General features: G+C 26.5%; 2 protein-coding genes across 4 annotated transcripts in view; one reads left to right on the plus strand and one right to left on the minus strand.

The window, feature by feature from the left end:
* Positions 1-2,043: 2,043 nt before the first annotated feature.
* Positions 2,044-12,513, plus strand: LOC119685883 (sodium-dependent nutrient amino acid transporter 1-like). The gene is made up of 10 exons (XM_038100282.1): positions 2,044-2,166; positions 9,174-9,341; positions 9,407-9,686; positions 9,743-9,962; positions 10,041-10,156; positions 10,220-10,374; positions 10,441-10,544; positions 11,461-11,927; positions 11,991-12,262; positions 12,335-12,513. The coding sequence occupies exons 2-10, from the start codon at positions 9,240-9,242 to the stop codon at positions 12,476-12,478; spliced, it is 1,860 nt and encodes a 619-aa protein (XP_037956210.1). The 5' UTR covers positions 2,044-2,166; positions 9,174-9,239; the 3' UTR covers positions 12,479-12,513.
* A 3,837-nt stretch (positions 12,514-16,350) lies between these two features.
* LOC119679702 overlaps positions 16,351-21,859 on the minus strand; it is a 28,053-nt gene continuing 22,544 nt past the window's right edge. For all 3 annotated transcript variants that reach the window (XM_038092197.1, XM_038092195.1, XM_038092196.1), the window contains 6 exons: positions 20,446-20,588; positions 20,130-20,379; positions 19,956-20,070; positions 17,253-17,394; positions 16,884-16,957; positions 16,351-16,619 (listed from right to left, as the gene is read on the minus strand). In XM_038092197.1, the coding sequence (XP_037948125.1) occupies positions 16,421-16,619; positions 16,884-16,957; positions 17,253-17,394; positions 19,956-20,070; positions 20,130-20,379; positions 20,446-20,588 (923 nt within the window). In that variant the 3' untranslated portion in view covers positions 16,351-16,420. The remainder of the gene's footprint in view (positions 16,620-16,883; positions 16,958-17,252; positions 17,395-19,955; positions 20,071-20,129; positions 20,380-20,445; positions 20,589-21,859) is intronic.

The raw sequence follows: 21,859 nt of genomic DNA on the forward strand, positions 1-21,859 counted from the left end.
GTATAATATTTTTTTTTTATTATAAACACAACTAGAACAATAGTTTTATTAAATAATTGCATTTTTAGATTTACCCTTATATAAATCTTAGTGGAATATGGGCCTAGAGAACTCTAACGAACAATTGAATAATAGCATTTCTGGATTTTCTTTGACAAATGGATAGCATTATATGACCTTCATTATATGACGCCTATACATAATTAGTGATAGAAACAGGCGTATGTATAATATTTTTTTTTTATTATAAACACAACTAGAACAATAGTTTTATTAAATAATTGCATTTCTAGATTTACCCTTAGATAAACCTAAGTAGAATATGGACCTAGAGGACTCTAACGAACAATTGAATAATAGCATTTTCTTTGAGATTAACGGAAGATATATTAAAAACAGAATTTTCTTTTTATGTGTTTTGCTGGACAGTCTAAACTCACCCATATATTCGCCCATGTTCAGTTGTATGAAGGAGGTGATAATGATCGTCCCGGTTTACGATCATTATTACTTTGGATACACTTTTAGGAAAAAGGCTCTGACTCTTATTCTTTCTTTGAGTACGCCCATAGGACACATTGGCTATGCTCAGGTTCCTTATATATGTGTAATTAATTTGTGGGATAGTTATTTATATAACGTATTAAGACAAGCTTTCTGACAAAAGCTCGTTTCGTTGCTTTATTAGTTGACAGGCAAAAACAACCTCACATAGAAATTTTTTCTATCTCGTCGTTATATAGCATTCCAAATGAGTTAATCTCTCTTCTGTAATAGATATAGGTAATCGATTTTTTGCAAGATTTTAAGTACATTCATTAACAACAAATTATTTCTAATTTGAAATCACTAAGATTGTGAATATTTTTGTCTACACTTCGAATTAAGTGAGTATTCTGCAAATACGAAATACACATTAACGTTAATATTGCTTTGAAGTTTTTATATAAATATATTTGTATAGATGCATATGTACCATTTTCTTCTTTAATATTAAATGGCATAACTTGATAATGAAAAGGGTCCAATTATGATTCAGATTTCCAACTGTGAAAGTAGAGCAACCAATTAGTGGAATTGTGTACATGGGCAATATAATAATAATCGGGTACAATGGTCACCATAAATAATTTAACAGCGGACACTTGAAAAAGATATTTAATTAATAATAATAATTAAAATTTTTTGTAATTTTTTTTTAATTTGTATGTTTTGAGCTTTTCGATATTAAACATAAATTAAAAACAAGTAATATGTTAAAGTTATTTAAATATTATTTAATACTTTATATGATATTATTTTAATTTTTATTTACATATATAAAAACAAACGTGTGCATATTTAATTATTTTAAAGTGACAAAATACAATTTTTTTTTTTTTATTTTTCTTTAAAAATTGTTGAAAAGTATAAGTAGTATTTGTCCAAAATTTAACAGCATCTATTTGCTAAGATTTAGATACAAAAGATACACTTAGCTGTTATAATAATTATCAAAATGTGAAGTAAATATTTCATTTGGATAAGAATTCCATAAACTTTGATAAGCAATAGAAAAAGAGCTATAAAAGATAGTTAAGTACATTATAATTATTTTTTAAAAAGGTACATACAAGATAGTAATAGACGTGAAAGATACTAATATTAAATAAGCATGTAACATAAACTGAGAGTTTTTTATAGTTAAACGAAACCATAAAGGTCAAGAAAAAATTGCATATTGATAAAATTACAACAAAAATATTGTAGGAGCACGACTTCATATTATTGTTAACAACCAGGTAAATGATTTACTTCTGTGCACTTGTTAACATATTAAGACATTGACACTATATAACAAGAGAGACCCCCCTTTTCAGTACCGGCGAATTTTTGAACAATGGCGCTAAGCTGTTCGCTATCATCATTTACCATGGAATATATAAAATGCTTTGGCTCAGATTTATGTATTTGATTTACATATAAAATAATCTGAGTAATTTCAATTAAGCTATCTGAGATTTTAATGAATTGTCAGTAACATTAAAATTAGTCGGCAAATAAAATTGAAAGCGTAAAGTAGTTCAGAACGGAATTTAAAAAAGTCAACAAATCAGAAATTAAAAGCGCACCGAACACTGCGAGGATTTTCAATTTAATTACAGTGAACAATAATTAATATTGATTGTGAGTTTGAAGTGAATTTCATATAATTTAAAACTAATTAAAAATAAATATTTTATAAACCAATAAAAAATTATAAATATATTCATTTGAGTAAAGGATAATTGTTTTTATACTTCAAAGAAATAGTCTTCCTGTATAAATTTTGTTTTTAATTAAAAAATTAAAATTATATTTACTTTTATAAATAAAGTGATTAAAAAATTAATATACATAAATATTACATATACATAATTAATTAATTATTTAGTTTTTTATGTAATATCTCAATACTCCTGCAAAAATATTTATAACCCATAAATCAATATTATAAATAAAAAATAATAAAGTTAAAAAACAAATTAATATGTATTTAATGTTGGTTTTTGAATATATATATAATTAATTGATTTCTTTTTGTGTTTTCTCTGCACTTCTGCAAAAATTATAAAAAAAAAAAAATAAAAATAAATAAAAAATGAATGCATAGTTAAAGATAGTTTACATATAGTTAGATATAATTAATTAATTAATCTATTAATTAATTCTTTATGTGATTTCTCAGTACTCCTGCTAAACTATATTTATAATTAATAAATTAAAATTATAAAAAAACTAATAAAAGTAATTAAAAAATTAATGCATATTTAATGTTAATTTATGAATGCATGTACATTAATTAATTAGTTTGTCTAGTTTGTGCTGTCTTAGCATTCTTTCAAAAATTTTATTTTTAGTTATTTTTTTATTTTTTTATTTTTTTTTATTAGTAGTTTTTATTTTATTAAAAAAAACATTTTTATACAGTTATGTGTTAAATAAACGACCTAAGCCCGGTAAAAAATATAAAAACTAAATATTTTCAGTTAAGAAATTATAACAAATAAAAAATAAAAGTAAATTCATGTATATATTTAATTTGAATATATGTCATATATTATCATGTATTATTTAAATATGTATAATATATAATTTATATTAATGTAAAATCTATTTGTCGTGGTTTGATTTTTCGATTTGATCAAAATATACATATTTATTAAAATTTTTTATTTTTATAATTTTATAACTATAATAAATGAAATATATAATAATATTTCGAGTTAAATAAATTAAAGTAAGTTACTTTTATTTACTTTTAAGTCGAAACATAAATATATAAATAAATAAATAAATAAATAATTGTAAAAAAATAAATAAATAAATAAATTGTAAAAAAATAATTTTGAAATGACAAATAATATAAAAATTTTTTTTATTATATATTATTATAATTTTATAATTATAATAAATGATATATATAATAATATTTCGAGTTACATAAAGTAAAGTAAGTTGTTTTTATTTACTTTTAAGACGAAATATAGATAAATAAATAAATAAATAATTTGTAAAAAATTAATTATGAAATAAAAATAGTATAAAAATTTTATTTTTATTACATATATTTTAATTAAATATAAAAATATTAATATAAGATAATTAATGTTAATATATATAGGATTAAAGTGGAAATAAGTATAACAAACATTGAGCCTCATTTCTTCTATATGTAGAGAAAAATCGTAAAATATGTAATAGAAGGGTTTTTAATACGAAATTTAGATGAATTATAAGTAAAATTTTTAACAAGAGTTAATTAAATATATAGAATATTTTTTATATGGTAATATGAAATTATGTTAGAACTGTAAGATTCCAGTTTTTGTTATCAAATAAAATTCATCATGTAAGAAAAGAAACCTTATCAAAGTACATCTACAAGTTTAGTGTTGAGAGTATAATTTCTACTTTAAAATATGCCCGATACTTAAATTATTCAGCCAAGAAATTTCTTTAAAGTCAGGAGCTAACAGAATTAAAAATGTATATGGTGAAAATTTAGTCCGGAAGTAGCCCTAAGAAAAAATATCATAATTTCTCTGGAAACGGCTGTATATGGTCCAAGTTAAACGTAAAATTAAAATTCGTATTATTTTTATGTTCAGAGCATTAAACTGCCTATTTACTTTCCTATTACATACTGAGCTAAATTTCATAATACCACTGAGATAATGAGAACGAATATTGTTAATATCAAAAAATGTAAAAAATTTTAGATATGAGAGATAAAAGTTCTGCGTGTAGTATATATTCAAGGAAACAACTAAAATATGTTCTTCTTTTGAGTACTGGATATCGTGTAGCTACCGTATCAGAAAAAGAAAAACATAAATTTAATGTTTCATTTTGTCATTTAATAAAAGTGGTATATCATTTTTGAACACAATAAAGCAGATGCAGATCTGAGGTCAATTATTGCTTAGTCTGATGAAGTGATGAAGAATAATCCAGTCAAGGCGTAAAGAGGTGTTTTAAAAATACCTCGAGTTAAGAAAGAGTAAAAGTGCTCAAGTGCACTGACTCAAATAGAAATAAATAAATAATAAAATTAAGAAAAATTTACCCAAGATGGATTTAAAATCTGAAATCTCCATCATTGGGATAACTTTACTTCAACTTCTTACATTACAGCGAAATGTGACAACTGATTTTACGTTATATATGTACATTGTAAATTGAGTGATATAACTACATCATAAGTAAGCCCGATTTGTGAAGAAAACGTTTTTAATGTCCAACTTAATTGCATGAATATTTAATTATTTCTTTATGAATAATTTATCTACATTCATTAACATACTCTAAAACACGCCTCATATACGATTGTGTTCTAAGAGGACATCATTACTTACAATCGGGATTACTTTAGTAAATAGTTAATGATTGAGTGTTTTACTTGTCATTTTCGGGCTTAACATATCTTAATAATTTAATTTTAATATATTTTTTCCAATTAACAAATAAATGTTGGAAGTTGTTGATTAGTATAATCTATTTTATGTTAACTAGTATCATCCAGATTTATATTAATTTATTTTCTCTTTCACAGTTTGCAATAAATTTATTACCTTTAAAATATGTACACATATCTATATATATATATATGTATATATATATATATATGTAATTTGTTTTTTCAAAACAATAATTGATGCGTTACAGACAAAGTTGATATAAATATTGCGACTGATATATGGTATAATTTTAGCTTTTAGAGTAATGCACTTAAGGCAATATTCGCGGTAGATTGCGTGAAGACGAGACATTCTTTAATAAATCTAAACACAAGGCCACTAACATATGGATAGATGTATTGCATATCAATGAACGTGCCAATATATATGCTTTACTATATTTATATATTTATTTGTAGATATTACTACGGCAAAGTACGTTTACGATTTTAAAACATTGAACTCTCAGAAGATTTAAAATTTTATTATCAATTTTAAAAACATTTATAATTAACAGAAACATGATAAGGCTAAAGATCATCATATATAATTATATTATTTAATTTTAATTAATTAGTAAATTATTTACAGTTATTGATATGTGTAAAAAAACGCAATTATGTTTATGAAATAATGAATAAAATCCTATTTAAAAAATAAGATATAAAAGTTATACTAAGAATGGATAACAAAGTTCTAAACAGTAAAAATTGGATAGTTACTCAAACAATAAAAACTCTATACTCCACAAAATTACACTTTTATTACTGGCTATACATAATTGGATTTCAATTGCAAAACTAATGAAAGAATAACAAAATATTTGAATATATTAAGAATTTTATTATTTTATCCTATTTATGTATTAATTTTATCATTTTACCATTCTTAAACTTCTAAATAAAATCAATTTTTAATGTAAGCTTTTCTATTTACGCTGAGAGATAAGTAGTCTTTTTAGGATTTTATAGTTACTAAAAAATGTTCAAAAGACGAAACCAATATCACATTCAATGCTATTATATTTTAACTATATATTTTGGTCCAACAAACTAATGATAAGAGACGTGAGTCTTTAACTATTAGAGACTTAGATCGTCCTTCGCCAGTAATTAGCATTAGTAGATGCTATATCATTTGGTGTTTAATAGAAAAAAGGAATATATCACATGTTGGTTTTCATATCTTCTTTACCAAATGACATAAAAATTCTAACAAAATTATCAGGTCAATTTAACTTGTATATGGTTAAAGCATATTTTTCTGAGTGTATAACGATAGTATATACTACCGTATCGTTGTACAAAACGGCATTACTAAAAAAATCACTGAATTATAAAATATTTAACTAAAACACGATTATTGGTTATAAATTATACTACGGTCAGGAGTCGTAATAAATACGTAAAATTTCTATTAACAGAATCCTCGAGAATCATTAATTTTTATCATTCTTCAAAAATTAAATTTAAGGTGGCACTCTTCAACTCTTGGTTGAATTGAATTTTCGACACAGGAAATTTGATATTGCGTAGTAAAATTAATAGACGTTTGGCCAGCAATTTTTATACTACTTATAGAATTATGTATCTTTGCATTCTTTCGCAGTCGACAAAATTTTAATTCAATATGTTTTTAAAAGGCATTTATTTGGTTCATCAACTAATGAATAACTGACTTTGTAAAAATAATAATTCCGGTTTGTTTATCTTTGAAACACTGCTTAACAGCTATTCTGTTCGTAAGGTAGATCTAGTCCGTACTGACTCTGATAAACTTTAATTTAGCTTCGAGTACATGCCAGATTTCTTTAATTGCACTTTATTACTTAATTATATAGCTGCTTTATTATCGTCATGTGATGTCTTCTTTCGACTATAAGACAATTCAGATAAAAATTATATACTTGTATAAGGTATAGTATAGCAGTTATAAATTATAATTACAAAATCAGTTTAAACCACTGACATGAACTAAGTTATTTTATTTATTTAATTGTATCTGCATAATATTAATTTCTAACACAATATATGATATATGACATCGCATCTAAACTGAAAATGGTTTTTCTTCTGTTTAGGAATATTTCCATAAATACCTACTTTGCTATTTAAAAAGTAGTAAAGTACATATATAATATATATGTTCTCAATAAATAATATGCAAATTATATTTAGGAAAAGTGAAAGAAGATTCTGTATAGTTTTATTAAAAATCTAATCTTGAATTTAACATTATCATAGCATCACCCTCTTATTTAAGTAATTTATTCACTATTGGAAATGACCCAGAGTTAATAAACGATTTCTTTGTGTTTATCAGCCTATGCTTAATAACAGTTTATGAAGTATTGTATATACAATATAAAAATGTATATTTAAACATATATAGAAATTCTTTTTATTATAAAATATTATCTGTAAGGTATTTATTTTATTTTAAAATTGAGAAATTATTCCTAATTTCTCTCTGTCATAGATAACTCGTAATTTAAGCATATTCAATAACACATTCTTTATACATAATTATAGAATATTTTTATTATTTTTTAATTTTAAATTAAAATTAAAATAAAAAAAATATTAATGAGCTGAATTTAATTGAACTAACAAAATTACTTAAATAGTTTATGTTAAATAATAAGGTATTACAATCATTTCTTTAACAATACATTCCGTGTAAATTTTTCTGTAATTATATAGTAGACCTATACTGTGTTACCATGCTAGATTGGAAAATGACGCGGTATTCAGACTATCCACAAAGGTTGTTTTCGAAATTATACATCTGAGAATTTTGCAATGCCGTAAAGTCACCAAATTGTAGTAATTCACTGAAGTTTTCAGAGGTATGCATATAGAGACTGCTATTAGTTTCTTTGTCTGTCCGTCGAATTAAATCTTCTAATCTATATTCTGTATAAAAAGTATTTAAAACTATATTGTAAAAAAAAAACAGTATTTTTTCTTTCTTGACACAATCCCACTTTCGCCACTGGACTAATGTTAAAACATTAAGGATTTTGAGTTTCGAGTTTTTTTAAGAGAGAATGTGCTTTCACTCTGTACATGGATCAAATAATAGCTTCTCGCATGTTTTTTTACAAATATATATAAGTAAATAAGATATATAATATAATCTTTTAGAAATAAGGTAATAAAGTAGTATATAAATTGTATTAATTTTTGAATAGTAAGAAAACGCATCAATTTCGAATGCGAAAGAATACGTGTTTGTGCGAAAAGAAAATCTTACTTACATACTTACTGTTGTCCTCCTTTCTTCATGGAGCATAGAGCTTCTACCATAGATCTATATCTAACTCTATTGCGTGCTTCGCGGCATTTTTCTTTCTAGTTTTAATTTACATTATGGAGTTCTCTATCTATACTTCTGCGCCGTGTTTGCGCTAGGCCTTCTAGAGCCGTAGGGGTTCCATCTAAGTGCTGTTCTTGCAATATGATTCCATTGTACCCATTTGCGTCCACCAATCATTTCTTATTCTTTCAGTCCATCTTATACCAAGTGCTTCTGCGTAAGCACTTGTTTATGGAGGACTGTATTTTTGATTAAATGCGGTTGGAATCTTTTTATGTTTCACTGCCATAGAAGAGCACAGATTTTATATTTAATTCGAAGATGTGGTGTTTTGTTTAACTGTGTGAATAAATTTATAAGTAGCAAGTAAAATTATGAACTTCATATAGAATAATTGTTTTAGTGTAACGACAACTTATTAAATTTAAAACAAATGAAGTGAACGCTCACAGTTAGCCAAAAAAAAAAACAAATGGCTAATGGACTTATGTCTTATGTCTTATGATAGACTTATGTATGATGGACTTGTTAAAATTTGCAAATATATACTTAGTGCATATAGAGTCCTATAATAACTTATAGACAATAATAAAACGTTCGTTTTCGTTCATTTTAAAAAACGATAAATTTAAAAAATATATTTTATATATAAATTATTGTAACATTTATAATATCTTAAATTTAAGAAACCACATTATACAAATAGTAGAACCCTTAAGTTATAAGCACTTTCAAATGCCCTTTGTAAATTTTATTGCACCACAATTGTAGCAATTTCTTATTGCAATCATATTAAATCTTAACAAATTTTTCTTTTTTTGCTAGGCGATAAAATTCTTACATTGTATTAAAAGTAAACTAATTTACTGCTTTCAGAGACACTACGCAGATGACGTTATTCAGTTGTTACCGAAGAAAGTTGATAATTGTGTAAAAAATAAAATGAGTTCGGAGTACGATAAATTGGCGCAGAAACAAATCAACATTTTGGTTCCGGAAAGAGACTTAAAAACGGATATAATTTTTATAAAGGAAAAAGATGTGGTATTGTGTACACACTGTATAAAAACTCTCTGTTCAGATAAAAATTTCTATTTACTAATACTCAGGAATCAGTTACATATACCACAATATCGAATAGTACCGCTCAGGAAAAGTGGGGTAAAGAAATAGAGTTCTTGTTTTCATGCATTGCGCTATCGGTGGGTTTGGGTAATGTATGGCGTTTTCCATTTATTGCACTTGAAAATGGTGGCGGAGCATTTGTTATACCATATATAATAGTCCTAATGTTGATTGGACGGCCAGTTTACTATTTAGAAGTTATACTTGGGCAGTTTTCAGGCAGAGGTTGCATAAAAGCATTTGATATGGTACCATTAATGAGAGGTATTAATATTATAGTAACATTAATATAATACTACATGTGAAAGAAATATTTGTAGGTGTTGCTTATGGACAAGTGTATTCAACTGCAGTGGCTACCACATATTACGCTTGTGTCATGGCCTTGACTTTAAAATACCTAATATCATCTTTTGATGACATTTTACCTTGGACTGTGTGTAAACCGGAGTGGGGTAATGCTTGTGTTGCTACTGCAAATATGACTTCTACTAATGGCACAACAGAAAAACATATATCATCTGCAGAATTATTTTTTACGTGAGTTTCTATGCTGCAAACTGCTTAAGATAAAACATATATATTTTTCTAATTTTATTGTTTATTTAAACAAAACAGTAAAACAGTACTACGCGAGAAAGATAATATTAGTGATGGTCTTGGTGAACTTAACTGGGATTTAGTAATATGTTTATTAATTGCTTGGATTTTAATTGGTATCATTCTAATTAAAGGTTTAAAGACTTAACAAATTGTAATAAAAAAATTTGGAATTAGTAATTATATTTGTATTTCAGGTATTCAAAGCTCTGGCAAAGCCTCATATTTTTTGGCTCTTTTTCCATATGCGGTTATGTTTATTTTATTATGGCGTGCTATTACGCTTCCGGGTGCAATGAATGGTATTATATATTTTTTGAAACCTCAATGGGAACAACTACTAAGTGCAAAAGTAGGTGGTTTGTAAATATTTATCAAATTTGGATTTATACCTTTAAATATACTTTAAAATTAATAGGTTTGGTATGCTGCAATAACTCAAATGTTCTTCTCATTGGCAATTTGCTTTGGAACCTTAATTATGTATGCTTCTTACAATGACTTTAGAAAAAATGTTCATAGGTATGTATTCGAATATCCAATTTAAAAAATTTAATATAAATCATTTTATCTTATTTTTTCTTTTTTTTGGATACATTTAACTAAATTGATATTGATTTGTTACAAAACAATTATTTTATTCCACATTAAATAAATAAGAACAGAAAGTTTTTAGGAACATCAGCTTATAATAGAAATAAAAATTTTGTAAATAAATTTAAAGTTAGAAAGGACAGGTATTTTAGACCAGAGAGATCTTCTTCTCCTTATCAAGTATCCAATAGGCACCGTTTTGTTATATTTTTCGAGATATCGGGACTTGAAGTTAATTTTTTATATTGGCTAAAAGTAATAAAAATTTTATAAGCCACCTGGTGTCAACTAGCAGATATTAATTTTTCAATTCTTGATGTAATATTCTTTACCTTTAAAGCCTGATATCTAAACTCAAGCTATATTGGACAAAATTGTAAAAAATATATCTTTACTATAATCCATTATAAAAAAGGCGTACCCGACAAATAGTAACCGTACCATAAAAACTGTTATAATTTTGTCCCCACTTCTTTTGCCATCTACAAAAAATAACTTTTTGATATCATTTTCAATACTTAAAATTTGAAACCTTCTGAATGCGGGGCAGTCTCATCGGTACTCCTTTCGTCAGTTTCCAACAAAAATGCAACAATATATAATTAATACTTAGCAAACACAAAGTCTTAATAAGTAGTCAAATTATATAATTTTGTATCTGAATCTAAAGGACCCAAACACTATAACCATATTGGCTTTAAGTGTAAATTTATAAGATATGAGATTATAATGTATTTATATACTTAAAATATTTCCTGTAATATAAACAACAATATTTAGCTATTCAAAATAATTTTAATTTTGTGTATATATATATTTCTCTAATATTATAATTAATTTTTAGGGATGTAATAATAATAACTTCAATCGATTCATTAACATCCATACTGGCTGGATGTATTATTTTTGGTATTCTTGGAAATTTGGCATATGAAACAAATTTGACTGATATAGCTAATGTTGTCAAAGGAGGAACAGGCTTAGCATTCATTTCTTATCCTGAAGCTATAGCGAAATTTAAATACTTACCAAAAGTGTTCGCAGTTCTTTTCTTCCAGATGTTGCTTGTGCTTGGTATAGGTAGTAATATTGGCATGACGTCTTGTGTGATAAAAGTAATAAAAGATCGTTTTGAACATTTGCCACATTGGCTGCTAGCAAGTATGCTCTCTACAATAGGATTTCTATGTGGATTGATTTATGTAACACCTGGTGGACAATTTATACTCAAAATCGTCGATTTTTTTGGTTGTTCTTTTATAGCGTTAGTTTTGGCTATAGCGGAACTTGTAGCAATAAGTTGGATTTATGGTATATCTTAAAACATATAAAAAACAAAATATAGTTTAATTTGTGTAATAAATTATGTTTCAGGTGTAAAACGCTTATGCCGTGATATAGAGTTTATGTGTAATATTAAAACTGGATTTTATTGGCGAATATGTTGGTCAATTATTACTCCTGGTCTAATGTTTATTGTTTTAATTTATACTCTTATCACATATGAGCAGTTGGAATACAAAGAAGTTAAATATCCTGAACATATATATAATATTGCTTGGCTTATATGGGCTATAGGTGTGGGGCAATTGCCATTATGGGCTATTTATGCTGTGTATCGGCAACCTGGTAGCACGTTTAGAGAGGTAATATTACCGAAAAATAATATATATATACGTATATTCATATTTAATAAGTTTTATTTATTTATTTATTAGAAATTCCAACAAGCTATAAAACCAACATGTACATGGGGTCCATCAGACCCAAAAGTATTTGAAGAATATATCTTACAAATGAAAGAGTTTCATATATGTGGAAAAAATATATTTGAAAAATTTTATGACAATATTTTCGGCTAATTGTTGATTACTTGCTTCTATTACTATAGACATGACGTACAAAATATTATATATTTTCATATAACATTGTGAAATTAGTTGTTAGTATATCATTAGTGTTACCAATAATGTTAAAAGTATTTTCAGTGTTATTTAAAATTTAGCAATTGTTTTTATAAAAAAGTTCCTTTATTAAATAAAAGTTGTTATAATATTATATTATATTGTTTATTATTTTTATCAATATATTTTTAGCCTTAATCTTAAAAAATCATTTGGAAATTTGGTAATTTGATTATTATTTTTATAATCTGTTTTGATTATTAAATTAAATTGCTCTATTAGAATCCCTAGAAGGTGAATAGTTTAAATAACGAGTATTTGATTTTAAGACCAGTTTAATTGGCTTCAACGAGCCTATATGATGATGCAGCTATTAGTATTAAAATTCATAGATTGATGGCTCTCGTAGTTGGTGATGAAATAAATAGTTCTTGTGAATTTCCGTCCTTACATCCATTCATTATGTCTTCTTAAGTAAATAAAAAAATTTACTAAATAAGAAAATATATATAAGCAAATAAATTTTAAAAATTTAGTATATTTATTATTTTATATATTATATTATTTTTTTTTTTTTTATCTATTTTTGTTCATCTGTTTTTTGTCACTAAAATATAAATTAGCATAATTCTAAAAAATTATTAAAATTAAAAATTAATTCTATAAATTAAAACACTCCAACCAGAAAACATTCACAGCAAAGTAACAAAACTCCAGAAAAATGTGCGAACATAAAAGTCAAGTACGGCTTTGGGTCAGTTGATTAAGGAGCGCTGACTCTGAGCTTCAAATTAGGCAGGGCACGAGTTTGATTTCTGGTACTTGCAGTCTCAAAAAAAATATTTATCAATAATTAAATACAAGAATTATTTCCAAGACCACTGATGATGGTTATTCGGCAATACTCGAAATAGTTGTATCGTCAGCCAAAAATTCAATTAATTAAAAATAATAAAAAATGAACTTTTGTTGTTGTAGTTCCCTACTGTTCGAAAAATCTCTTTATAAAAATATTGTGGTTAAAAAATTTAAATCGTAATAAAATCATTTTTTTTAAGAATTAAATTTAAAGGATGATATGATAATTAATATGTATGTACTATCCTATATTGGGGTGAAAATTTCGACCAAATAGGCTAGCTATGACTAATGCGGCCATAGGTACATCTTATATTATATCTATGTATGTAGATACAAACATTTACAATGGTAGATTAAAAATCATTCGAATCGTTTGTGCTTACATGTTGCACATGAAATATCATTAGCATCGAGTCATCAAATTCACCAGCTACATTCAATATAAAGAATGTTTTAAAAACTAATAGTATATAAATTCTACTTATAGAATAACAAAATTTTTTTAAATTCTATATTAATGAAAGGATAAGGAGTGGCAGTTTATAAAAAGTGTAGATAAATTGTGATTTTTATGTAAAGTGGTTACCTGTGACGTATGAGTAGCAATTACCTGTTGTAGTTTTATATATGTATAAATTTAATTGGTTAAGGAACGCTGACTCTGACCTTTAAATTTGGCAGGGTATGGGTTCGATTTCTGGTACTTGCAGTCTCAAAAAATTATTTACGAATAATTAAATACAAGAATAATTTCTAAGACCACTGATAATGAGTATTTGGCAATATTCGAAACAGCTGTATGGTTAGACAAAAATTAAATTAATTGAAATAATATAAAATGAATTTTTGTTGTTGTAGCTCACTACTGTTCAAAACACATCTGTATAAATTTAAGTTTAAATTTCGAATTCATGAAGAAAATTTTTTTTTATAAAATTATTAAATTATATTATATTATTTAATAAAACTACTTAACGTTTATGTATTTAATTAAATTTATTTAAAGTTATTGATGTTACTGCATTGTTTTGTAAAATATTTACAGTTGAGTTTAAAAGTAGCTTAAAAACTATTAATAGCGACTTTTTCACATAAGTTGTTGTTGTGTGTTATCACAGCAATTGTTGTTATTAATATTATTATAATCATAAATTTTAGTTAATTATTCTTATATTAATAATTTTATTATCGAGAGGCTAAGCTAATTTTATGCGCAAGTTACAGCTTTTATATAAGAGATACATTGCAGAAAGATGTTATATTACTAGAGCATCATTTAATTTTATTTTTATATATTTAATTATATGTATAATTGAAATTTGTATACAATATGATAAGAAATCTATTTTTAAATAAAAAAATTAGTTATATTAAAAAATTCTATTGATTAAAAACTATATTTTTGGATTTTAAACTTTCTCTCTATTATATTCTTTAATTATTTATATATATGTATATAAATAATGTTAAGAGACTAACAATTAATTAATTTAATTTTCACTATTTTTTATATTTTTAGTGAAAAAAGATTTTAATTTATTTGATTTTGTTTTAAAAAACAAAATGAGTGTATTTATAAGTAGTTTGTATTTCTAACATAAGCCTTCTGTCTTTCTGCTTTTAAAATTGAATGTACCCTAGGTATTAGGTAATCCTGGCAGACCAAAAAGGCCGTCCGTAGACCATTAAGGTCCATTGCGATACCAGATCAGAGTCTTATTTTAGCGATTGAATGTACCTCAAGTGTCACATAATTATCAGCTCTTTTAATTTATATACTATTTATGATCTGCCTAAATAATAAAAATTTGAATTTATTAAAAAAAAATATATTGTTTAAATATATTTAATTATATGATTTTGGTTTTAAATTTTCATTATTAATTAATTTATTCTATATTTAATTATTGTTTTAATATCGCAAGTCTTTTGTAAATGAATATTTTTGAATTATGCGTAAAAACTTTGCTGTTTAAAAGCGTTTTGAATTTAATATTTTAAATTATGACATATTATTTTAATAATTTTTATATTATTTAAAATATATGGATTATATTATCTTAGTAAGAGAACTTGGAGAATTTATAATTTATAATGTGTGAGAATTTATAATTTTTTGGTGGAGTTACTTACTATCGAGACTAAGCATTAATTAATTGATATGTATTTTGTGGAAGCTTATAGCAATTTTGAATAAGTCTATGAGAAATTTAAAAAATATAGCATTTCTACGTACTCAAATATTGTCGCAAAATTTTTTTTCGAAGTTTTTATTAATCATTTTATTAATATATATGTATATGTTACAACGTTTATGTCTTTATTGTTCCTATAAGGAGCATAGTTTTTCTAATATTCTTCAGTATAGTCGATAGCCGTTATATTATTTAGAATTATTCAGTTAAAATTTTATTCTTAACTATAATATCTCTAGTTATGTGGTCCTACAAATGTGAATTTTCTGCCAGTACCACTTTAATTCACCAACTACAGTAGCGACTTACTTATGCTAACTCAACAACACATTTAATTTAGGTTTAAGTAATTTTCGTTAAAATTAAAAAGTAATAGTATTTTTATTTTTAAATAATACAGAAATATTGTTGGCAGTTATTGTCTGTATTATAAAGACGCCACTGTGTCGTTTAAAATGGTTTGGTATGAATATATTCAGTTTTCTTAATATCTATTTAAAGCATTAATTAGTTTACAAGTTAACCGATCAGCACTGTCTCACAATAAGATATTAAAAGAATTAATTAAAAAATTTTTAAACATATCATGTATTATTCTGCATATTCGGCGTATGTATTCGATATCACACAGTCCAAAGGATTAAATTGACAATTATTTGAATATTTGCATTTTGACATAAAAACTTAAATTTAAGTTAATTTTTAAATTTTTTGTACATGAAATTTGTTCTATATTTTTTACTTTAGAATATTTAAAGTATTTTCTAATGCGGAAATAAACACATTTCAGTTCACATCATCCTTGCAAATAATTTGTTTTCTTTTACATCATTTATGTTCAGTACTAAAATGCTTGGATTGGTCTATAAAGTCCTGTATAGCCACATAGGCGAGCTCGCAATGCTGGAATCAAAACAGCAGCTGATGTGATGTCCTTTAGTAATTCAGCGCATTCACATACCAAAAGATACATTTTATCGCCCTTTTGTGCTGTGCTCTTATGCAGCGCTATTCGACGTAGTCCTGCAGTTCGCGGCAAATATCTGTAATAAAAATAAAAATAAAAATGTACAAAGTATTCATAAGAAAATAAATTTTCTGAAAATAAGCAAAAAATATTATTAAATTTGCAATTTTAATGCTAAACAAAATGCATATACATATTTTGTACATTTTTTTTAATACCATTTTAACTATAAAAAATTTAGTTCTCCAGAAGAAAATGACTAGTTTTGTTCATCTTATTTCCATTCGTTATAGTACTTTACTGTTTTTAATAACATTTTATTGCTTAACTTGAGGCTCACCTGTAAAGCGTACGTGCGCCAGTCCAGTACAGCCAATTCTTTTCGAAACGTTCACCATCATCGCCCTCAAAAACCTGCATACAAATAAATAAACAGACACATTGAAAGATAAAAATAAAAAATGGATTGAATTTACATTTTTTATGAGCTTTAGACTGCACACAAAGCAATGTTTTTATATTTTTATCTGAATACAGTCGTTCACATAAACTTCCTGACATACGAGTATGAGTACGAGTATATTGAATTTAAGCAATTATATATGCTAAAGATATGGTTGTACATATGGTTGTATGGATGTGGGGAAAGGGTATATTGAGGTGTTTACAAAGAATTGAAAAAATGTCTATAAATTAAAACAAATGATACCTTGAACACACTGATGATGTAGCCAGTGGCTGGAGTTTGTGTTTTCTTAAAACTACCGCTTTCATTTGACACCAACACCAATGGAGGACGACAAATGGCAGCAACTTCACTATATAAGTCCAATGTATGAGCGGCAGTGTATCTGAAATTTATATGAAATATGCATTTTTTTTACAATTACCAAATCGAGTTGTTTATATAATTAAAAATTGGGGGATATTAAATGGAAATATTATTGTCAATAAATTAAAGATAAGGTGTACCTTACTAATAAAATTGTAAAGAAAATATATTTATAAATGTAAGAACTTCTGTACCGTTTTCTGTGCCATTTGTTTTAATCGTTTATGAATTTTATAAATGTTATGTTGAGGAAAGTTGAGTCAGTGCACCTGAGCACTTTTACTCTATATTAACTGCGAGGTTTCTTCAAAACCCCTTTTTGTGCCTTGACTGGATTATTATTTATCTCATCATCACACTAAGTAATAATTTACCTCAGATCTGCATACCTCCCCGAGGAGCCTGTAACTATTCTGAGATTTGATAACGCGGTGTTAGTAAGTCTGTCAGATTTCGCAAATAATTTCGAGGCTCTATCCTTTATGTATTTTTTGATGGGATCAATCTTGAGGTCCCATGTAGTTATTTTAACTTACCGCAGCATATTAAAAACATGATTAGAAATCGAAATAGAGTCCGGAATTATATAAATAAAAAGTTTATTTCAAATGCTTTTTTAAAATAGATTAAAAGTTAAGAAATGAAAATAGTAAAAATTCGATAATCGTAAGGGCCATGTTATGCAGAGTGTCTCGGGCACGGCATGAGTACAATAGTTGTTGTTTTCAATGCAAAGTGAAAACTAAGTCAAAACAGTTTTGTTTAATAATAAATTTTAAAATTTGCGCCTTTTAAGAGAAATTTACAATTCTAATACGTTTTGGAGAAAAATCGGCAGTAAGCGAATTTATATAAATTTAATCGCGAGTTGTGGGAAAAACAATTGAACCACAAAACTTTGAATAAGCTTCTATAAGTTGTGTTATTTTCTTAAAAAAAAATTAGTTATCTAAACTGGTTAAAAATAAGGGACTCGGCACTTCCTCTAAGATTCAATGACACAAATAGTATAATGACACGAATGTATTCCTCAGTAGAGTCATATCAAGAATGAAAAATGAATTCGGTGAATTCAATAAATCTAAATTTGGAGGAGTATTTAATTTAGAGTTCTCTCCTGAAGGAAATATTGTAGTCGCTGCTTGCGAAAAAAAAAATATGTTCTATTATTTGATGCGGTAACTACAAATCACACACATAAAATGATGGAGGCACACACTGACCGAGTAAACTGCGTTAAATTTTTGATTAATCGTATATTTGTAACATGTTTAGATGTTTAGATAGTGGCTATCTGGGATATACGACAACTTAAAAGGAAAATTCGCAGCTTACACGGCCATACAAACTGGGTTAAAAATACAGAATATTCCACTAAAGACAATTTATTAGTCACATCTGTGTTTGACGGTAGTATTTTTACATGGGATATTAATGCTCTTCCAGAGCAAGAACTTATATATCAAAAAGTGTTTCGCACAAGTGGCTTAATGCCTTGTCGAATAACTCCAGATGGAATTAAACTTGTTATATGTACAACCGGTGGATATTTGATGATTGTATATGATTGGATTTAAAAACTTTACACAAAGATTTGTGCGGTTTTCGTCCATTAATTTATCGACTTATGCAAATGGGACGTCAGTACATATCTCAAGCAGCGAAATTTGAGCATGTTTATTGCCAAGAAACTAAAAAAAAAATCGAGTCGAATTAGTCACCGATTTTCCATATGGAGATGATGCAAGAATAATTTTAGCACTTCAGATTGATCCACAAGGACAATCGCTTCTTAGCCGTTATATATGTCACAATGAAAATTCTGAATGGTCTTGTGTTCATGACATTAATAAGGAGTCGTTTGACATTACTGATCAAGTTCAAGAACGTGGCCAAAGAAATCAAAAACTTAATTATGAAGCAGACGATAAAAGCAGTGAAGAGGAAACAGTGATTCTCCAGATGATGTTCTCTTTAATTTTAATCGTAGATGTCGTTTACGTTTAGCAACTAGTCCAAGTGTCGTATTACCACCACCATCTGTTGCAAATAGTTCAATTGAAGAAAGTCGTTTACGCCCAGGTCAAAAAGTTAATGTACCACATTTTCCTTAATTTCGTTCTAACCTCAAAACTGAATTTTGAAAAAACAACTTAATTTCGCTGAAACGAAGATAGTATTAAAATATAAAATAGGCTATCAAGCTAATACAGATTAAGGATTTGGGTTAGCACCAAGTAGCGAACAATGGCAATTCTGATACACAACACAACGGTTAATCACTTAATACTACAAAATAAATTGGCACTACATATTTGGTAAATCAATAATATTGATAAATCTAAACGAAAAGATTTAACAACTCCAACACCACTTTTTTTAAGAACGCAAATATTCTTATGATATTTTCGATTATACTTATGCTTGTTGTTATATCTAAATAATTTATTATCAGAATTCAATGGAGCTCTTATTGAAGTGGATGATCTAAATGGTCACAGACACTATTTAGTAAGGGTGCTTTAAACACTAACTCGAGTTTGATCAACAAAGAAGAAACAAAAAGAATATTATACTTACTTTAACGTTTTTGGTTCGAATTTTGAAAGCGATGAAACTCTTATACCTGTATAAAAGTTTGACGGATCCGTTAGTGTGGAGTTAATAACATAATATGCAATGAAGGGAAAATCAGCTGAAATATTTAACATAGCTACAGTATATGATTACATACTAAAAGATTTAAATATATACCACTTTTTTCCATATTTGCTAATAACATACCACCAACAGCATTATTTGCTTGTTGTACCTCATTCAGAAGTTCAATTGCGACAGATCTCTGTTTCAATAACGGATGAGATAGAGGCGATTCCAAAACTGGATCAATTGGTTCTAATGGACTCATTAAATGTACTAGTATACACAGTTTCGGATCAGAAACTTCTAATACACTTAATGGACTGGCAGGTTTTGTGTTACCATCAGCTGGCGGGGGCGGCAACTGGAATCAAAGAATATCTTTGAATTAATTGTACTTTTTTAACATTGTGGGGTTTTTTAAACTTACCGGTATACCTTCGGGCAGAAATCGATCTACACTATTAACTGGTATAATAAAACAATCACGATCTAATGTCGCCAATGAAATTGGTTCTGTACGTGTTGTACCGGTCGCAGTAGTATTATTACTGGCATTACCTCCGAAACTCACTGCAAATACGTATATTTGGATATAACCATTCTTGAAGAGTTAAAAGTAATAAGTTGCAAGTTAATGTTTTGTGAGACACGAAACGTTTAGTATATATGCTTCGTTTTGTTAGTTTTTTTTAAAAATGCGGCGAATGACAATTATATTACAAAAAAAACGTAACATAACCTTAAAAACAAACAATGCAATAATGTGCACTAAACGAGAATAAAAGTTTAAAAATTCTAATTGCATACATATAATAAATGTTATTGACAAAAGTATGTTTAGAACTCACCACAGATAATTCAATATGTGGTAATTTTAGTCTAAAATTCTTTTCTTATTTTTAAATTATTGTCTGATACATATTTGCAGAGTGTGATGGATTTAGAAAGTAAGAACTTCAAAACTTATAACTTAAAATTTAACACTTTATGGTTCATCTAAGCAAAAAGAAAACAGTTCTTTAGAGTTATTAGAAAGTTATCTCTGACTATTTATGGCTTAGTAAAAGTATATTTATTGTGCTTAGTAGTTTGAATCTTTGATGATACAAAAACTTTTTCTTTTTATTGAAACATCCATTTAAATTTTTATTTGCATTGAATTAAATTTTAGAAATACAAAATACGAAAATCAAAAATAATCATCTATCCATTTTGTCCGAATTGACTTGTACGATTGATTTCGTACGAAATACTCGAGCAAATTTGGATCTTATAAACAATTTTTTTATATGAAGTCAATTTTTCGTGCGAAATCGGTGTTAATATTAGGAAACTGAGTAAGATATTGAAAAGAAAGAAAGTGTGAGAGCAACAAAGAAAGAGAGAGAGAGAGAGAGAGGGCGAGAGGAAGGGTAAGTATATGAGGTCATTTTTAAATTTTAACAAGTTAAAGAGATGTCAAATGATATTTGCAATTTTATATTCGTGATACTGTATGCTATGCGTTGGAATATATTATATGTTTCTCAATAGAGTTTTAAACTTCAGCCACAGCTTATTATGGTAGATGTTAAACAAAACAAAAGTGTGAACAAAAATTTGTTGGTTAGTGCTTTATTTGCACAGTTATTATACCTTAAGCCGAGGTTGTCCAACGCATAGCTTCCAGGCCTTTTGCAGCCCGCGGCTAATATTTGTACGACCAGCGACAGGTTGCTAATCTATCAGTATTAAGCAAATTCTTTTTTGTTGTATTTTGATTAAATCACAATTTCTTCATATTTATGGTATCCCAATTAAAAGGATAACAATGTTTTAAATAATGTAATACACTTCATGTT

The sequence above is a fragment of the Teleopsis dalmanni genome, chromosome 2, assembly GCF_002237135.1.
Source record: "Teleopsis dalmanni isolate 2A chromosome 2, ASM223713v2, whole genome shotgun sequence".
In the NCBI taxonomy this organism is placed as follows: domain Eukaryota; kingdom Metazoa; phylum Arthropoda; class Insecta; order Diptera; family Diopsidae; genus Teleopsis; species Teleopsis dalmanni.

Bases quoted from the DNA above. Each gene is read 5' to 3' on its own strand.
- LOC119685883 (XM_038100282.1), top strand. From the start codon at position 9,240: ATGAGTTCGGAGTACGATAAATTGGCGCAGAAACAAATCAACATTTTG. The intron at 9,687-9,742 runs GTATTAATATTA...AAATATTTGTAG, and splicing joins TATGGTACCATTAATGAGAG to GTGTTGCTTATGGACAAGTG. The intron at 11,928-11,990 runs GTATATCTTAAA...ATTATGTTTCAG, and splicing joins AGCAATAAGTTGGATTTATG to GTGTAAAACGCTTATGCCGT.